The sequence below is a fragment of the Gymnodraco acuticeps genome, unplaced genomic scaffold (genome assembly GCF_902827175.1).
Source record: "Gymnodraco acuticeps unplaced genomic scaffold, fGymAcu1.1, whole genome shotgun sequence".
NCBI lineage: Eukaryota > Metazoa > Chordata > Actinopteri > Perciformes > Bathydraconidae > Gymnodraco > Gymnodraco acuticeps.
In genome coordinates, this window is record NW_022992059.1 from 1,033,409 (window position 1) to 1,053,978 (window position 20,570).

A 20,570-nucleotide genomic window follows, 5' to 3' on the forward strand; every position below is an offset into this window, starting at 1 on the left:
ATTGTTCACTATAGTTACCCGGTTACAAATAGCATTGTTCACTATAGTTACCCGGTTACAAATAGCATTGTTCACTATAGTTGCCCAGTTACAAATAGCATTGTTCACCAGAGTGGTGCAGTGACGAGTCCTAAAACCCGGAAGTGAGTTAGCATTTTACCACTACTGGTTCCCTCGTCTCAGAGTCAATGGGATTTCTCCATAGGATTTTGGAAAATAGCTCAAAATAAGGTCTGTGGTTGACACAAATTTAAGAGACGGATCACGTTTTGTTCTACGACATTAAATACATCAGCAGTGATGCCGAACACATACACACTTGTTTGCCCTGTTCTACTTGAAAGCAAGTACCTGCCTCCTGCAAACTGTTCAAACAAACGCTTCAACTTGTACCATTTTGAATCTGTATTTTTGAATATCGATCTTAAGTTGGCGATTAGTTTTATGATTAGAAAATTATAAAAGTAGGGTAGACATGTAGATATTATCCGGCTGAACAAAACTTGTATTTATCAAACAGGTTAGTTTTCCAAGGACCTTATTTCGAGCTATTTTCCAAAATCCTATGGAGAAATCCCATTGCTTTTTTGTCTAAGGAACCCATGCGCCGCTTACTTCCAGGTAAATACGTCATCCCTGCACCACTCTATAGTTACCTGGTTACAAATAGCATTGTTCACTATAGGCACCTGGATTTATATAGCTTCTTTTTTTACTATATTCACCCGGGCGCAATAAGTATCTTCATTATACTTACCTTAAATTATATAATAGTCCTTGGGGCCATTCTGTAAGAAAATGTTCTTGATTATTCTTACAAGGTTTCAATTGTCAACGAGTATTTTCACAGGTTGAAAATACTTTTACTGCAGTAGAGGATATGTGTACTTCCTCCAGCACTGGTAAACAGTGAGATAAAGCTGACCTGCCCACAGCAGCAGCACAGTGGTGACGATGAGCAGCTCTCCGGTCTGAAGGTGAGTTGTCATACCCAGCCCCTCCATCGCAGGTTCATCTGAGGACACACACAGGTTCACATTCACATGCTTTATCAACAAGGACAAAAAGAGGAGGGGAGCTTCAGAGATGGACTATAACAGCTAAAAAACAAACAATATAAATACAAATGGCAGTTAATATGAAGGAAATTATGCTGATGTAAATAAAACAAGGAAAATTAAAAAGTGAGAGTTACAAGACAAAACCGTTTTCAGTCTGTATATTTATCTTAGCTAAGCCAACTGACGGTATCTTTAAATGTAAAGCATTTACTGGTATCAATCTTCTCATTCAATTCTCAGCAAGATCCTCAAAAAGCATCAAACTTTTGCTGTGAAAATTTGTTATTTCTTGTCCAGGTCAAGGGGATTGTTGTCATATTATTATTTTTTGTGTAATTAAGAGAGGGGAAGTATTTGATTGATGAAGGTGTTGTTTTTGGATGTTTAACTTTAACCGTTGATTATTTTATATCTATTTTTGCCACTATTTCTTCATATAAATACACATATAAAGTGAACAATTGGGTGGTTTTATTTTTCTAAGACAAAACCGGCTTGCTTTTGTTTCTCTACATATTTACATATTGTGACGACCCCTCCACACCACTAGGCGTTCCGTTGGCGCTCGCTCTACTTGTGATTGCAGGTTCCAGTGCTATGGGTAGTGTGCTGGACTTTGAATCAGGGGATAGCAAGTTCGCGTCCCACTGCAGTCAGCATGTCGTTGTGTTCCTTGGCAAGACACTTCACCTCAAATTGCTCCTGTTGTCCACAGTACGAATGTATGTAAGTCGCTTTGGATAAAAGCTGTTATATTTCCATGCCTCTCGTCTCGACTCCCAACTTTTTGTTACAGCCCAAGAGCCGGGTTGTAACAATATGTGTGTGTGTTTATTTATTTACGCTGGTCGAGGACTCCGGCTGGATAGTGGTCGCTCCTCTCCAGAGTCCTGAAGTGGACGGCTCGGCTGGGCTGGCTGTCAGCATGCGGCCCAACAGACTGCACCTAGAGACCCCCAAAAAATATAGAGTTTCTTTTAAGCATCTTTACAGTACTCCTCATTTGTTCACAGAAGTGCAGTTATTTCCAATAATTTTCAATATTTCAAGATTAGTTTAGATTTAAAGTGGATCTATCATGCTATAGTTGAAACATATATTGTAGGGCCATACCTACACTGAACAAAAATATAAATGCAACACTTTTGTTTTTGCTCCCATTTTTCATGAGATGAACTCAAAGATCTAAAACATTTTCTTTCTACACAAAATAACCATTTCTCTCAAATATTGTTCACAAATCTGCAAAAATCTGTGATAGTGAGCATTTCTCCTTTGCCGAGATAATCCATCCCACCTCACAGGTGTGGCATATCAAGATGCTGATTAGACATCATGATTATTGCACAGGTGTGCCTTAGGCTGGCCACAATAAAAGGCCACTCTAAAATGTTCAGTTTTATCACACAGCACAATGCCACAGATGTCGCAAGTTTTGAGGCAGCGTGAAATTGGCATGCTGACAGCAGGAATGTCCACCAGAGCTGTTGCCCGTGAATTGAATGTTAATTTCTCTACCATAAGCCGTCTCCAATTCAATTCGCATTCAATTCAATTCAAAAGGCTCCAAAGGCGTTTCACAGAATTTGGCAGTACATCCAACCGGCCTCACAAGGCCACATGTAACCACACCAGCCCAGGACCTCCACATCCAGCATGTTCACCTCCAAGATCGTCTGAGACCAGCCACTCGGACAGCTGCTGCAACAATCGGTTTGCATAACCAAAGAATTTCTGCACAAACTGTCAGAAACCGTCTCAGGGAAGCTCATCTGCATGCTCGTCGTCCTCATCGGGGTCTCGACCTGACTCCGGTTCGTCGTCGTAACCGACTTGAGTGGGCAAATGCTCACATTCGATGGCGTCTGGCACGTTGGAGAGGTCTTCTCTTCACGGATGAATCCCGGTTTTCACTGTTCAGGGCAGATGGCGTCGTGTGGGTGAGCGGTTTTCTGATGTCAATGTTGTGAATCGAGTGGCCCATGGTGGTGGTGGGGTTATGGGCAGGCGTATGTTATGGACGACGAACACAGGTGCATTTTATTGATGGCATGGAGATGGACTTTTATTAATCCCCCGTGGGGAAATTGTTTCTCTGCATTTGACCCATCCTGTGTTAGGAGCAGTGTGCTGCCATTTTGAACGGCGCCCGGGGAGCAGTGTGGGGAACGGTGCCTTGCTCAGGGACACCTCGGTAGCACTTGGTCTTGCCGGGACTTGTACTGGTGACCTTCCAGTTGCCAAGCCAAGCCCCTATCGACTTCGCCACCACCGCCCCCCATTGTGAATGCACAGAGATACCGTGACGAGATCCTGAGGCCCATTGTTGTGCCATTCATCCACGACCATCACCTCATGTTGCAGCATGATAATGCACTTCCCCATGTTGCAAGGATCTGTACACAATTCCTGGAGGCTGAAAACATCCCAGTTCTTGCATGGCCAGCATACTCACCGGACATGTCACCCATTGAGCATGTTTGGGATGCTCTGGATCGGCGTATACGACAGCGTGTTCCAGTTCCTGCCAATATCCAACAACTTCGCACAGCCATTGAAGAGGAGTGGACCAACATTCCACAGGCCACAATCAACAACCTGATCAACTCTATCCAAAGGAGATGTGTTGCACTGCGTGAGGCAAATGGTGGTCACACCAGATACTGACTGGTTTTCGGACCCCCCCAGACCCCCCCCAATAAAGCAAAACTGCACGTTTCAGAGTGGCCTTTTATTGTGGGCAGCCTAAGGCACACCTGTGCAATAATCATGCTGTCTAATCAGCATCTTGATATGCCACACCTGTGAGGTGGGATGGATTATCTCGGCAAAGGAGAAGTGCTCACTATCACAGATTTTTTCAGATTTGTGAACAATATTTGAGAGAAATGGTTATTTTGTGTATATAGAAAATGTTTTAGATCTTTCAAATCAAGTTTTATTTATATAGCACATTTATAAACGATTTTTGGTCGAGCCAAATCTTTGAGTTCATCTCATGAAAAATGGGAGCAAAAACAAAAGTGTTGCATTTATATTTTTGTTCAGTGTATATAAAACATGTCTGTGAAGTTTTTTTTTCAAAATACCTAACAGATCATGCATTTTAGCCATGCCTCATTTCGCTCTATTTGCTCTTTTCCAGCCCTGTTTTTGCAAGGGCTGATTCTGCTTTTGTGGCAGACTACAGAGCCACTTACAGGCCTGGCATATGTACTACAGCGTCTCCAGCGCTTTCGAGCGGTCTCTCATTCCCCTGATAGGTGGAGAGTTGCCCATATAGGCGGAGCACCCCTTTTCTGACGTCATAACAATTCAAATAATAATCAGATCCGTTGCAGACCCGTTTTTAGAGATTTGGGTATGAGGGAAAAGAGAGAGGGTTGTGTTTTCTGACACTTGGTGAGTTCCCTGACACACCGGGGACACATATTCATGTAAAAGATGTACAAAATTGCATTTTGCATGATAGGTCCCCTTTAAGTTGACTGTTGTCCTTTTAGTATAGCTGTGTTTTTCTTACAGCCTCCTTTTGTTAGTTTGTACCACTTTGATAGTGAGGGTTGCTATGTTTGTTAGTGTCTATTTCTTTGTATTTAATTAGGCTCCCTTATTAGAGTCCTCCTTTTGTTGGTTGCTCATTTAAACCTGCGCCTTTTGGCCTTTTTGTTTGCTCCAGGCTGCTTGCCTTCCATTTTGTTACATCATTATTTAAAGGTCCCATTTCTACTGATCATAATTCCATTGTTGAGGTATACTAAAACAGATTTATATTGTGCAATTTTCCAAAATCTCATTGGTTTCTCATACAGCATCTCTGTATAGTATGTGTATTCACTCTCTGACCTAAACGGCTCGTTGGAGCTCCTGCCCCCCCTCCCTATGAGCCCAGTGGCCGTCTGCGAGACAGCGAGACACAGCAAAACCAGCCCAAACACACACATACCCGCAGCCTGGCTGGGAGTTTGTGTGTGTGCTCACACACCGACTCACAGCCTCGCCGCGTCCTGCCGTCTAAGGGAGGAGAAATCGGCGGAGCTGCAGCTGAGAAAGATTGAGTGTGTGTGAGGCAGTGTTGTAGTCAAGTCACCAATTCACGAGTTCAAGTCACTCTCGAGTCACCACTATTCGAGTCCAAGTCCGAGTCACCTAGGGAGAGTCGTAGTCGAGTCCAAGTCACCCAAGGAGTGTCCTAGTGTTGATAGTAATAAGATCGGGACTCTTATTTTGAAGGAACTTTTACCGGAAGTCAATGGACAACGTAGCAGTGTAAACACACATGTATACTGATGGATAGATGACGAATAAATGAACATATACTAAATAGTTGCATTCGGTTTTTAGCACCTGGCTGATAACGGCACAAGCTCTTATGTTGGTAATGATTGTATACAAGCAAGGGTGTGCAATAAACAGATACCATCAGTTAGAGAGTCTGACCATCATTCTTTATTTATTGATCGACTCTGATGATAGTGTTCAAGACAGCCTATATGTCTGAACTCGATCCTTAGAGTAATGTGTTACGGAGACTTCTCTTCAATCTTTTTTCCACGTAACGAGCATTTTGCGCTGCTCTTTTCCAATGTGGAAGCAGAATGTGTGAAAGCATACAGCACGATGCGGGGTGTGTCTTGTTATGCTGTGTTCGTTATTCTCGCGTCCAGGAGAGAAACTTTAAAAGGAGACTAAATGGAGTCTCTTAGAAGGTTCAAATGGTTACTTTAATAAAAAATATGGCGCGGTAATGTTACAAACATTGTTCAGTCAGGAGAGAAAGGCTGCAGCTTCCTCTCCCTGTCGTGGCCGTGCAGAAGAGAGCTCACAAGCATTCGTCCTTCCTGCTTGCTGGCTGTTTGCTCCTCCTCTCTCGGGGCTGTGGTGACATAGGAGACTTCCCCCTCGTTCTTCTGTGTCCGATATTGCGTTAAACGGAGGATTTCGACAATTGACATTCATTGTATAACTAGACACGCCTCTTCTCCTCCTAATCTCTTTCATGACTTTTCATCTAAATACATTTCAAACGCTGAAATCAACACTCTAAAAAATACAGGAAATACTTCACAGCATTTGGGTTTCCGGTAGTTCCGGATGTTGTCACATGCTACCCACGCAAACAATAACGTATTCAAATAAACTGTACCTTCATTTAATATTCAGCAATAATAATCTCTTGGTTCAATAGTTGTAGTGTTAAATCAGTAGGTTTCGGTGTGCATCACTCCATGTCATTTCGCTGCTAAATTCACATCTATAGGAAATGATATATTAGACTAGCCACATGCTAAATGCTAACCGGAGATGAAGGATTTTCAGAATAAAAGCTTGGAATTGAGAACTTCTGTTTTTTTCCAGAATAAAATAGCTTTTAAACTGACAGTATGTTTAAGCTACTTTATGCTATCAAACATTGATTTTAATTTCTAACAGTCTCTAGACATCTCTAGACTGGAATAGCGGGTCCCAGTACGTGAACTCGCCTCGCAGGTGCACACGCCAGGATAGAGGACATCAGACTCCAGAGAAAACTTGCTTGAGTCGAGTCCGAGTCATCGTGGGGGGGAAAATTCACGAGTCCGAGTCCAAGTCAGCGTGCGCGAGAATTCACGAGTCCAAGTCCGAGTCGCGTCAATCAGTGCGCGAGTCGAGTCACGAGTCCCGAAAATCGGCACTCGAGTACTCCATCTCTGGTGTGAGGAAGTTACTTAACGTAACGGCTCCACGGATTGGTCCATTTGGCACGTCACTGTACCCAGGAAGAAAACTATGGAAAAAGAGAAATGTCCAACGAGGCGTTTTGGTGCAGCATAGACAGGTATTTTCTGTGTTAGAGTTTTACTCGCAACAGGGTGTACTTTGAGGGTTTGTGACTCTGCAGAACATTTACATGGGGACAGGTAATAACCGGAAAAGCATGACATGAGACCTTTAATAAACTCCTTATAATTATTACCAATTCCAACTGGTGTGTGTCGCTGTTCCTCATCCCGGACTTAACAGTAACGCTGAGCAGAAACTGGCTTGTGAGGGTATATTTTGCGAGCAGCAAATGGTGCTTTGATTTTTTTGTGGGTGGGATCCTGAGTGATTGTTGGAGGACTAGCAGCACTGTGAGTGTAGAGGCTATATAGAGAAGATAAAAGAGTGAATATAGATGTTAGCTAATCACTCATTTGGGGACTCATTTTCAACAAATAAGGCTAAATGAGAATCCTAAGATGAAGCAAGGAATAAACAAGGTTTTTGGCGTGTGTCTCATTCAAATTTGAACATTAAGATGTATCTGGCAACTGCGGTGGAGTTTGATTGTATTAAATATTAATACACAGAATTTACACAGAAAGGGGTGTTACTGTGCCTTTCAAACAATAAACCCAAAGGTTAAAGACAACACGTTTTATGTTGAAAGACATTTGAGGAACATTTCAAGGCACATGGGGGTTCAAAGCAGAAGTAAAACACAAAATAAGTAATTGTATACGGATTAAGTATCCAAAAAAATGAAGGAAATGCAAGTTTGAACTGTCCTTTTGATTCCCTACTGATGATGAAGCTCCACCAAACTCCATTGGGAACATTTTACCGTCCTCTGAGGGAAGATCATAGGTGCTTGCGAGCCATCAGGGATTGTTCATTGACACTTCTGCAGGACGGCTGCATGCTGACGAGCACATTTAACCGAGTCTTCAGCTGAAGGACAATCGGCGTAAGTCTATTAAGCTCTAATGGATTATAAAAAGTTTAATAGAGTCATGATAATGGAGTCTCAGTAGATACTTCTCAATTAGAAAGGAGCTGCGGTTTGCACTGGCTTTAATTTAGGAATCTCTGAGCTGTATAAAGAGTTTGATTTGAGTTATGTTAATTAAACAGCGAGAGGGAGTTAATAAGTATAAAAGTGAAGTACTAAAAGGCCTATGTTTCTTTATTAATGCCAATATTTATGATTTATTGACCATGAATTTAGCATTTATGACTTGCTATATGGTGAACTATTAACAACAAATCTGGTATTTATGCTCATTTGACCTAATATCTGCTTTTTAAAGAATAATAACAAATCTATCACAACTACAGGCACTGCAGGCATGTGTGTGATGCCATATTTAATTTTGTCTTAATATACATTATTTAATTTCATATTCTGTTCTTGTACATATCATATTCTATTTACATGTATATAGACTTTTTGGACTATTTTTTATTTTTGTATTTTATTATACATGTTGCATTGTTGGAGCATCTCAGGTCAAGAATTTCATTGCCATTTCTACACTGTAGCTACAGTATGTGCATATGACAATAACATCTTTGAATTTAATTAGAGTGTGTGTGTGTGTGTGCCCCTCACTTGCACGCTGTAGTGTGTGTCCTCGTCCAGGTCCCATAGCACACACCAGCGGCTGGAGGTGTTCACCTCTCGGATGGAGCGCTGCATGAGGCCGTCCTGCCTCTGGTGCAAACACAAGGACAGGTAATAAAAAACCACTGCACCACTGTTTCATTATTGTTTCACAATTACATGACAGGCTTTATAAATGCAAATAAAATCCTCTGCCGTAACTTCCCTTCAGCCCTTAATGTCTCACTGTGGGAAATAAGGTTTGCAGGCAAGGTAACACCAGCAATATTCATTTTTGTAGAAACAGAAGAAAGAGAGATATTCTGCTTGTAGTATATAGTGCCGCGCACATATACTATCAGGACGTTACTGATGTGGTGAGGCTGCGGAGTGATACGGTGTGTATGCAAGCCCGCATCTTGAACGCATGTACAGTGGGGCAAAAAAGTATTTAGTCAGCCACCAATTGTGCAAGTTCTCCCACTTAAAAAGATGAGAGGCCTGTAATTTTCATCCTAGGTACACTTCAGCTATGAGAGACAGAATGGGGGGAAAGAATCCAGGAAATCACATTGTAGGATTTTTAATGAATTAATTGGTAAATTCCTCGGTAAAATAAGTATTTGGTCACCTACAAACAAACAAGATTTCTGGCTCCCACAGACCTGTAACTTCTTCTTTAAGAGCCTCCTCTGTCTTCCACTCGTTAACTGTATTAATGGCACCTGTTTGAACTCGTTATCAGTATAAAAGACACCTGTCCACAACCTCAAACAGTCACACTCCAAACTCCACTATGGCCAAGACCAAAGAGCTGTCAAAGGACACCAGAAACAAAATTGTAGACCTGCACCAGGCTGGGAAGACTGAATCTGCAATAGGTAAGCAGCTTGGTGTGAAAAAATCAACTGTGGGAGCAATTATTAGAAAATGGAAGACATACAAGACCACTGATAATCTCCCTCGATCTGGGGCTCCACGCAAGATCTCACCCCGTGGGGTCAAAATGATCACAAGAACGGAGAGCAAAAATCCCAGAACCACACGGGGGGACCTAGTCAATGACCTGCAGAGAGCTGGGACCAAAGTAACAAAGGCTACCATCAGTAACACACTACGCCGCCAGGGACTCAAATCCTGCAGTGCCAGACGTGTCCCCCTGCTTAAGCCAGTACATGTCCAGGCCCGTCTGAAGTTTGCTAGAGAGCATTTAGATGATCCAGAAGAGGATTGGGAGAATGTCATATGGTCAGATGAAACCAAAATAGAACTTTTTTGGTAAAAACTCAACTAGACGTGTTTGGAGGAGAAATAATGCTGAATTGCATCCAAAGAACACCATACCTACTGTGAAACATGGGGGTGGAAACATCATGCTTTGGGGCTGTTTTTCTGCAAAGGGACCAGGACGACTGATCCGTGTAAAGGAATGAATGAATGGGGCCATGTATCGTGAGAGTTTGAGTGACAACCTCCTTCCATCAGCAAGGGCATTGAAGATGAAACGTGGCTGGGTCTTTCAGCATGACAATGATCCCAAACACACCGTCCGGGCAACGAAGGAGTGGCTTCGTAAGAAGAATTTCAAGGTCCTGGAGTGGCCTAGCCAGTCTCCAGATCTCAACCCCATAGAAAATCTTTGGAGGGAGTTGAAAGTCCGTGTTGCCCAGCGACAGCCCCAAAACATCACTGCTCTAGAGCAGTGTTTCTCAAACTTTTTCATACCAAGGACCACTTAACCAATAAAAAAACACTCGCGGACCACCTAACTCCACAAATATCCAAAATCACATCGTTTTTCTAGAACCGATTACAAATTTCCTGAAAATGGTACAAACAAGTGGCAACATGTGTGATGAAGGTGTTGCGCGGGGCTATATCATGCAATCAAAAGTGAAACTTAAGCTCGCTCCATTGTGGAGATATTCCCGGCAGAGTGCGGAAAACTCAAATGTATTTATTTATTTCAAATGTGAAATGTTACCAATATACTCACGGACCACTAGGGGGCGCTCACGGACCACCAGTGGTCCGCGGACCACACTTTGAGAAGCACTGCGAGTCTAGAGGAGATCTGCATGGAGGAATGGGCCAAAATACCAGCAACAGTGTGTGAAAACCTTGTGAAGACTTACAGAAAACGTTTGACCTCTGTCATTGCCAACAAAGGGTATATAACAAAGTATTGAGATCAAATACTTATTTTCCACCATAATTAGCAAATAATTTCTTTAAAAATCAGACAATGTGATTTTCTGGATTTTTTTTCCTCATTTTGTCTCTCATAGTTAAGGTATACCTAGGATGACAATTACAGGCCTCTCTCATCTTTTTAAGTGGGAGAACTTGCACAATTGGTGGCTGACTAAATACTTTTTTGCCCCACTGTATGTATCATGGCGGAAGATCTGTTAAGTAAATAAAGATGCCTCATACAAAGGTCTACGGATACCTTATTACTCTCCATGACTATGAACTATATAGCATAAAGGACTATTACATGGTGTCAGAAGTCGGTCCAGTTCGTCATTTTGCCGGAGGTAAACAGATGAAAGTTTTGTTAGCCTAAAGCCTAGCTAACAGGTGCGGTCCCCAGAGAGCGGGAGTGCAATTTTTTGGAAGAAAGAAAAAAGAGAGAGATGGATCGATTCGAATTAACATCCCCACTGGTACTCTGAAAACTGGCGACAATGGGAACAATGCTTCCAAATATACATGACCGCGAGTGGTGCAGACGTTAAGGACAGGAAGATTAAAGTGGCCATACTGCTAAATGCACTAGGAGAGGAGGCTCTTGAAGTTTACAACACGCTAGACATCGCACACGGTGAAGATGAAGGTGAAGAATAAGATGAACAGACTGTTAATGATATTCTAGCAGCATTCAGAGCCTATTGTCTGCCTAAGAAGAACACAGTGTTTGAGAGACATCAGTTTTGGGCACATCCTATGTCCTATGTCCACGATTGAGAAATATGTGACGGAGCTCAAGCAAAAGAGCAAGGATTGTGAATTTTATACCACAGAAAATGATCAGAGACAGATTGTGTTTAGTATGAATGACCAGAGACTGAAAGAGAGACTTTTAAGAGAACCTAATCTCACATTAGAAAGGGCCATAGACCTGCAGAGCTGCTGAGATGGCCAAAGTTGAAATGCTAGCTATGAATGCAGCAGCCCAGGAGATGTCTGTACTTGCAGTGCACAAGAATAGTCAACAAGGACAAAAGACACGCACACCGCCTATACAACGTACACAAGACATGGGACAAAGACATGAAACATGCAAACAATGTAGTAAATCACACCAGCCAAGACAGTGTCCAGCATACGGAGTATCCTGCCATAATTGTGGAAAACAGAATCACTATGCAAAAATGTGTAGGTCAGCTAAAGCCCAACATCACAAGACAGTACATGATGTTTCTCCGGAAATAGACACCCTATATATTGGGACCAGAGGTCGCGTTAACCGAATATTTTCCGTCAATGACAGATTTTTTCTAACAATGACGGAAAAATCTGAAAGCAGTCCGTCATTTTGACAGATTAGAACACAACTCGGAACAGCGCCAAAATGTCCACCAGCGGCCCACATCCTTAGTGGCCAGGTCGACTGAGGGCGATCTACTGTACTCTACTGTAGTCTGTAACTATTATTTAGTCATTCACACCCCTGTCCAGTTGGTGGCGAGTGTGTGTAGTGTGTGTAAGTAGCTATTGTCTAGTCTTGTTTTTGACCTCGTTGATTACCTCATTTTTTAACCGGCTTTAGCAATCACAAAATGTCACGGCAGCTGATCGTCCGAAGCTTTTTTAATAAGCCCAGTAATTGTGATGGTGTGGATAAACGAGGTGAAAAAAGAGGGATTGATGCGGTGGAGGATGAAGGACGAGCCAGTAAGACTAAAACTGACAACGTTCAGCCAGCAGCAGAGGGGCAAGCAAGTGGCAAGGAGTTCAAGCGGGAGTACCGGGTTACATTACATTACATTGCATTTAGCTGACGCTTTTATCCAAAGCGACTTACAATAAGTGCGTTCGGGTTCAGTGGGAGCAAGAGTTTAAGTGGCTGAGGAGGGAAGATGGCAAAATGTTCTGCGACATCTGTAGAAAAGCTAAGATGAGTAACGGATTCGTCCGAGGGTGCACGACGATGCAGAAATCAGCGTTCAGGCTAGGCTACAGCAGATCAATTGAGTTGTTCTTGTAAATGTTTTGTTCAAATTTTGATTGTAATTGTCTCATTTTAAACGATGGCATTGTTCATATTTGCCTGTGTAGGCACAATGGTCGCGGTGTTTTTAGCAGCCTCTGCCCCCCTCTGCTGTCTGTCAGTGCAGGAACAAATAAATCATTCATGTTCGTGTTGACATGAAAAATGACCACACGGTCGGTGTCTCTGTTCATCTTTTTTTTTCTCCATGCCCTTAAAAATTCTGTATGAATCATTAAAAAAAAAGAATGAATGAGCATTTGCTGCTCAGTACCCAAACATACATATTAAATATGTCTCATCTCATCATTAAAACATGAAAAATAAAATGACGGGTAGTAATGGATTATGACGGAAATTTTACGATTCTGTCCGTCAAAATGACGGACAACGAAAAAGTCTAACGCAACCACTGATTGGGACAGTGAACATTGATCAGCTAAAGTCTAAAATTGACAAGTCGTGGCATTCTAATGTAAATGTTGACTGCATGTGTGTGAAGTTTAAGTTGGACACAGGAGCAGAGGACAACGTCCTGCCACTGAAAGTATTCACATCGATGACCCGAAAAGCCAGATGTGAAAGAAGAACTCACCTCAAACTGCAGCCTATAAAGACAGTGCTGGTGGCATATGGAGGGATGAGATTGAAGCCAGAAGGGGTTGTAACACTCAAATGCTCCACTCCCAAAACACAGGCAAGTCTGACATTTTATGTTTCCAGGCACTCATCCATTCCCATATTAGGAAACGAGGCATGTGAAGAACTGCGCCTGGTGAAAAGAGTGAACATTGACTCAATAGAAGTGAAACATCCTGTTGTGGCGATCCAGCACTCACAGAACAGGAACGAATGAAACAGAGAGGAATAAATAAAACACAGATATACAGTAGCTGATCAGTAATTATTATTTAGTTGTTGCAACAAACAAACATCTAATGCGTCACATTTGCGCATTAGATGAATTGCGCCGCACTTGCGCATAAGATGAGGCCCCGTCCGCAAGATGAGGCCCCACGCAGTCTGCGTGATCTACGTGTAGGGAGGGGCAGCCCTGGAAGTAAGTGACAATACTGAGAGCAGTGGAGATATTCATCTCCCTCACCCATGGCCATATGAGGGAAATGTTCGAAATTATCGCCATCAAAAACGATTTCTGGCGAATGCGCTGCAAATTATGTCGACCCAAAACTCACAAAGTGTTGGCTTTCAAGAATTCGCCCACGATTTGGAAAAGGCACACACACATTTTATTGTTATCATATATTTGGAATCACAAGTTTATTCTATATTTCCTGTTTGCTTGTAAAGTTAGCATGGGTGCACCTTGCACTACAAATTATTCTAGCATGTTAACGTTAGTGCACCACATGCATTTGTTAACTTAAGCATCAGTGAACGTTAGTTAATATAAATATATTCTTTTGGTTAGCAACTCTGAACTAAAAATGTAATCTAATTCACCACCAAAAGACCATAATCTATATCATCAATAATAATCAAACTGTCTTAAATATAAAGTGTTATCAAAAACAGAGCCTCCTTATTAATGTGTGGTTCAGGAAACTATTGTTACACTGATGTTTTCAGCTATAATGTGGGGTTTTCGAAGGCAATCATGCCATCACTAGCTGTCATTCTGCACACACAAACAGACACACTCAGACACAAATAGACAAACATACACACACATTATGACATTATTACAAATTGAAATAGAAGATATTTAATGTTCTATTAATATAAAGTGAAGTCAGTTACTCTATAAAACAGTTGGTAGTTATGGGTACTTTTTACTTAAAGCTCACCTATAATGCTATATTTGAACAATATATTATAGGGCCATATCTATCACATATCATATATTGATCACTATACCTCACTCACTGACAAATCATTAGACTTGGTTGTAATTCCTAGAGAAGCAATGCTGTGCAGTGACACCAACTGTAAAAATGCGCAGCATGGTAGTGATCTATGTTCTACATATGATCTTATTATTGATGTGTTAAATGCCTCAAGTAAGGGTTTTTACAACAGTAAGAAAAAGGAGCATAGTATAAAACCTGGATGGAATGAACATGTGGCTGAGCTACACTCTGCTGCTAGAGATGCTTTTAAATTCTGGGCCGAATCAGGAAGGCCGAGACAGGGGTCTTTGTTTGAACATAAACAGTCCACTAATGCCAAATATAAGTATGCTGTCCGCTTCATAAAAAAAAAAGAGGACACAATGAGGGCTGACTCACTTGCCAGAAAGCTGCGCAACAATAGTTGGTCTGATTTCTGGAAAGAGGTCAAAGTCATAAACAGCTGTAAGACTCCCTTACCGTCTTCCATTGAAGGAGTGTGTGGGTCAGGCAGCATCGCAGAACTGTGGCGACAACACTATTATGAGTTGTTCAACTGTGTTAAGAGTGATGCATTTGTGATTGAAAAGGTTGACTCCACTGAAAATGTTAGTTAGATCAGAGGAAGTCTACAACACTATAATGAATCTAGAAAATAACAAAGCTTGTGGCCTGGATCTCATCTCAGCTGAACACTTAAAACATGCCAGTCTTAAGCTTGCTCCTCTTCTTGCTCTGTGTCTTACTGGTTTCCTTAATCATGGTGTCTTACCAGATTCCATGTTATCTGTGCTACTTGTGCCAGTCATCAAGGATAAAGCTGGGAAGATTAATGGCATTGATAATTACAGACCCATTGCTTTAGCTAGCATTCTCTCCAAAGTGTTGGAGAAAAGTCTGTTGGATAGGCTGGAAAGGTATATTAGCTGACAACCAGTTCGGTTTTAAAAGAAAACACGGCACAGATATGTGTATTTTTGCTTTAAAAGACATTATAGCACAATATAGAAGCCATAATTCCACCATGTTTCTGTGTTTTATTGATGCTTCCAAGGCATTTGATAGACTGAATCATTACAAATTATTTGACAAAATGTGCCAGAGAGGGGTACCCAAGTACATAATAAGGATCTTAGCCTTTTGGTATGCACATCAGACTATGCAGGTGAAGTGGGGCAATACTGTGTCTGAACATTTTTATGTTGGTAATGGGGTCAAGCAAGGTGGGATTTTATCTCCTTTGTTGTTTAATCTGTACATGGATGATCTGTCAAGGAAACTGAACTTGTGTAAAACTGGCTGTGTCATCGGTGCTACTGTTGTCAACCACCTTATGTACGCAGATGATTTAATCATCTTTTCCCCGTGCAGTGCTGGCTTACAACAGCTTCTGAGGACTTGTTCCCAGTATGGCATTGATTTTAATATTAAGTATAACGCCAAGAAGAGTAACATCATGATTGTATGAAGTAAAGAGGATAAAAAGGCTGTATTTCCTCATTTTATTCTCAGTAGCAACATTCTTCTTGTGTGCAGTGAGATCAAGTACCTTGGTCATTATATTTCTGATGATCTCACAGATGACAAAGACATCCATAGACAACGCTGCAAACTGTATGCCCAGGCAAACATATTAATGCGTACATTTCACAAGTGCTCTGTAGTTGTCAAGGTATAACTTTTTAATGCTTTCTGTACACCATTGTACACGGCTCACCTGTGGAGTAACTACAAGGCTAGAAGCATGCAAAAACTAAAAGTTGCATACAATGATGCTTTACGGTTGCTGCTGAGGGTACCAAGATGGCACAGTGCCAGCCAGCTGTTTGTTAACTTGGGGGTACCTACCTGTCAAGCCCTTTTAAGAAAATTAATGTACAAATTCATGTGTCGCCTAGTAGACTCGGACAATTATGTTATTTCGATTTTAATTAACCCTGTGAAGAGTTCTACCCGGTTCTCTTCCATGATTTGGAGACATTGGCGCAATAGCCTATACAGACAGTGAGCATGTGTGGCTCGCTGTGATTGGACTGATTTTATGTTTTTATCTGTTTTGTGTTTAGCTTTTATCTTATTTATTGATGTGTGTTTTGTCTTTTTGTGTGATATGGACCTTGAGTCTGGAATAAAGATTGGATAATAATACAGATGCAGGACTTACACACGCCTGTTATCTAACCGACAGGTCCGCACGCACTCTCCAGCCCAAACTCTAATAAGCATTCATTCACAAACTAAATCAGGAGACCTTTAACGTTTTACGTCCGATTCGCTCCTTTTTTCCTCGCTGTACACAGTTTGGGCATTGGCCTGTCATCAGATTGTATTTGTTGTTGCTGCTGCCGTAGCGGAAGTTTAGTACAATTATTTTTGATGAAATACTCCAAATCTCCACCCTCCATAATTGCACTTGCTTCCGTTGCTTGCTACTTTCTAACAGCGGTGAGAGTGGTGCAGTGGTGCTATCTATCTTCTATCGATTAGATTTATGATTAGAAAATTATAAAAGTAGGGTAGACATGTGGATATTATCCGACTGAACAAAACTTGCATTTATCAAACAGGTTCGTTTTCCACTGACCTTATTTCGAGCTATTTTCCTAAATCCCATGGAGAAATCCCATTGCTTTTTTGTCGAGGGAAACCGAGCGCAGCTTACTTCCGGATTTTAGGATGCGTCACTGCAACACTAAGTTGATGCGATTTGATTGGATTGTGAGGCAAGGGAAGCCAGCCGCCTCTGGCTTCCCTTGGCATGGCCCTGACCAATCACAGGTTGGCAGGGGCATCACGTGAACCTCATCTGATTGGTCAATCCCTCCATTTTTTTTCACCAAGGGAAGCCAGATTCGGCTGGCCTCCTCTCGCAACAGTGAGTGCAATCTACTGTTTCACCATAACATCTAGAGGGGCGCTGTTTGTTTCACTCTTTGTAAAATACTCAATGAGAATGGGGGAGAGACGGGCCGGCAGCAACACACAGCAAAGGAGAATTATCGAAACAAAACAAAGTGTTTTTATTTATTTATTTAAATTATAACTACAATCCAAAAAACAGGGGAAGCCTGGCTTCCCTTGGCCTCCGGGAGAAAACGCCACTGATATCTATACAAAACATGTCTCTGAAGTGTTTTGCTCAAAATACCAAACAGATTGTAGTGTGCCTCATACTATTTCAGCCCTGTTACTAAAGTGCTGATTCTGGGTATGTAGCTTCAAATGTAACCCGAGCTGCTGTGGCCACGCCCCTTTAGAGCGTGCATGCAGCAGAGCTTCAAAGAGAAGGGTTACAGCAGAGAGAAGTAGAAACTCAGCTGAAAGCTGCTGTGATTAAACACCGTATTATGTTCCAAAACACATCAAGGATTATTTCTGAAACAGTATGGGGCTCAAATGCTTTTTCTGTCACGGTTTTACCAAAAGGTGAGTACTTTTTTATATCCGGCTTTTTTACACATACTCTCTCGAGTAGATCGTTAGCTCTGAGTGTTAGCGATGCTTGCTAATGTAAACACAGACCATATTACTTCTAAAATACGTTGCGCATTGTTTCTGATACAACAACGTTTCTGGGGACGTGGGCCGTGGGCGGAACGTTGCTAGCCCACATTTTAATAATGCCGTCATGACCGCAGCAAATCTGGATCAGCTCCGTTGTACCCCCGTTTTTAGAGATGTGGGTAAGGGGTAAAAGAGAGAGGGTTGTATTTTCTGACACTTTGTGAGTCTCCTTACACACCGGGGACACATATAAAATACATAAAAAGTGCATTTTGCACAATAGGAGACCTTTAACGCTCCGCTAACACTTCCGACCAAAACCCTACAGTTTTTTCCACTTTTCACCAGTTTCAACTGGTTTTTCAACGCTCCCCTAACACTTCCGACCAAAACCCTACAGTTTTTACCACTTTTCACCAGTTTCAACTGGTTTTTTAACGCTCCACTAACACTTCCGACCAAAACCCTACATTTTTTTCCACTTTTCACCAGTTTCAACTGGTTTTTTAACGCTCCACTAACACTTCCGACCAAAACCCTACAGTTTTTTCCACTTTTCACCGCTCCCTAACACTTCCGACAAACCCTACAGTTTTTTCCACTTTTCAACCAGTTTCAACTGGTTTTTTTAACGCTCCGCTAACACTTCCGACCAAAACCCTACGGTTTTTTTCCACTTTTCACCAGTTTCAACTGGTTTTTCAACGCTCCGCTGACACTTCCGACCAAAACCCTACAGTTTTTACCACTTTTCACCAGTTTCAACTGGTTTTTTAACACTCCGCTAACACTTCCGACCAAAACCCTACAGTTTTTACCACTTTCACCAGTTTCAACTGGTCTTTTAACGCTCCGCTAACACTTCCGACCAAAACCCTACAGTTTTTTCCACTTTTCACCAGTTTCAACTGGTTTTTTTAACGCTCCGCTAACACTTCCGACCAAAACCCTACAGTTTTTTCCACTTTTCACCAGTTTCAACTGTTTTTTTAACGCTCCTCTAACACTTCCGACCAAAACCCTACAGTTTTGACCACTTTTCACCAGTTTCAACCGGTTTTTTAACGCTCCGCTGACACTTCCGACCAAAACCCTACAGTTTTTTCCACTTTTCACCAGTTTCAACTGGTTTTTCAACGCTCCCCTAACACTTTCCGACCAAAACCCTACAGTTTTACCACTTTTCAACAGTTTGAACTTGGTTTTTTAACGCTCCACTAACACTTCCGACCAAAACCCTACAGTTTTTTACCACTTTTCACCAGTTTCAACTGGTTTTTTAACGCTCCACTAACACTTCCGACCAAAACCATACCGTTTTTTCCACTTTTCACCGCTCCCCTAACACTTCCGACTAAAACCCTACAGTTTTTTCCACTTTTCACCAGTTTCAACTGGTTTTTTAACGCTCCGCTGACACTTCCGACCAAAACCCTACAGTTTTTACCACTTTTCACCAGTTTCAACTGGTTTTTTAAACGCTCCCGCTGACCACTTTCCGACCAAAACCCTACAGTTTTATTAACCACTTTTGTCAGTGTCACCAGTTTCAACTGGTTTTTTAACGCTCCGCTGACACTTCCCGACCAAAACCCTACAGTTTTTACCACTTTTCACCAGTTTCAACTGGTTTTTTAACGCTCCCCTAACACCTCCGACCAAAACCCTACAGTTTTTACCACTTTTCACCAGTTTCAACTGGTTTTTTAACGCTCCCCTAACACTTCCGACCAAAACCCTACAGTTTTTACCATGTTTCACCAGTTCAACTGTTTTTTTTAACGCTCCGCTAACACTTCCGACCAAAACCCTACAGTTTTTACCACTTTTAACCAGTTTCAACTGGTTTTTTAACGCTCCACTAACACTTCCGACCAAAACCCTACATTTTTTTCCACTTTTCACCAGTTTCAACTGGTTTTTTAACGCTCCACTAACACTTCCGACCAAAACCCTACAGTTTTTTCCACTTTTCACCGCTCCCCTAACACTTCCGACCAAAACCCTACAGTTTTTTTCCACTTTTCACCAGTTTCAACTGGTTTTTTAACGCTCCGCTAACACTTCCGACCAAAACCCTACGTTTTTTCCACTTTTCACCAGTTTCAACTGGTTTTTCAACGCTCCGCTGACACTTCCGACCAAAACCCTACAGTTTTTACCACTTTTCACCAGTTTCAACTGGTTTTTTAACACTCCGCTAACACTTTCCGACCAAAACCCTACAGTTTGTTATACCACTTTTCCACCAGTTTCAACTGGTCTTTTAACGCTCCGCTAACCTTCCGACCAAAACCCTACAGTTTTTTTCCACTTTTCACCAGTTTCAACTGGTTTTTTAACGCTCCACTAACACTTCCGACCAAAACCCTACAGTTTTTTTCCACCTTTCACCAGTTTCAACTGTTTTTTTAACGCTCCACTAACACTTCCGACCAAAACCCTACAGTTTTACCACTTTTCACCAGTTTCAACCCGGTTTTCAAACGCTCTCCGCTGGACACTTCCGACCAAAACCCTACAGTTGTTTTCCACTTTTCACCAGTTTCAACTGGTTTTTTTAACGCGCCGCTAACACTTCCGACCAAAACCCT

At 41.9% G+C, this 20,570-nt stretch overlaps 1 protein-coding gene across 1 annotated transcript in view; it reads right to left on the bottom strand.

Moving 5' to 3' along the window:
- Positions 1 to 863: 863 nt before the first annotated feature.
- The window catches only part of LOC117537060 (fibronectin type III domain-containing protein 4-like), a 27,701-nt gene continuing 7,994 nt past the window's right edge, over positions 864 to 20,570 (bottom strand). Inside the window, exons 2-4 of the mRNA XM_034202238.1 lie at positions 8,416 to 8,517; positions 1,905 to 2,007; positions 864 to 1,015 (exon numbers count right to left, since the gene is read on the bottom strand). Coding sequence (XP_034058129.1) covers positions 864 to 1,015; positions 1,905 to 2,007; positions 8,416 to 8,517 — 357 coding nt within the window. The remainder of the gene's footprint in view (positions 1,016 to 1,904; positions 2,008 to 8,415; positions 8,518 to 20,570) is intronic.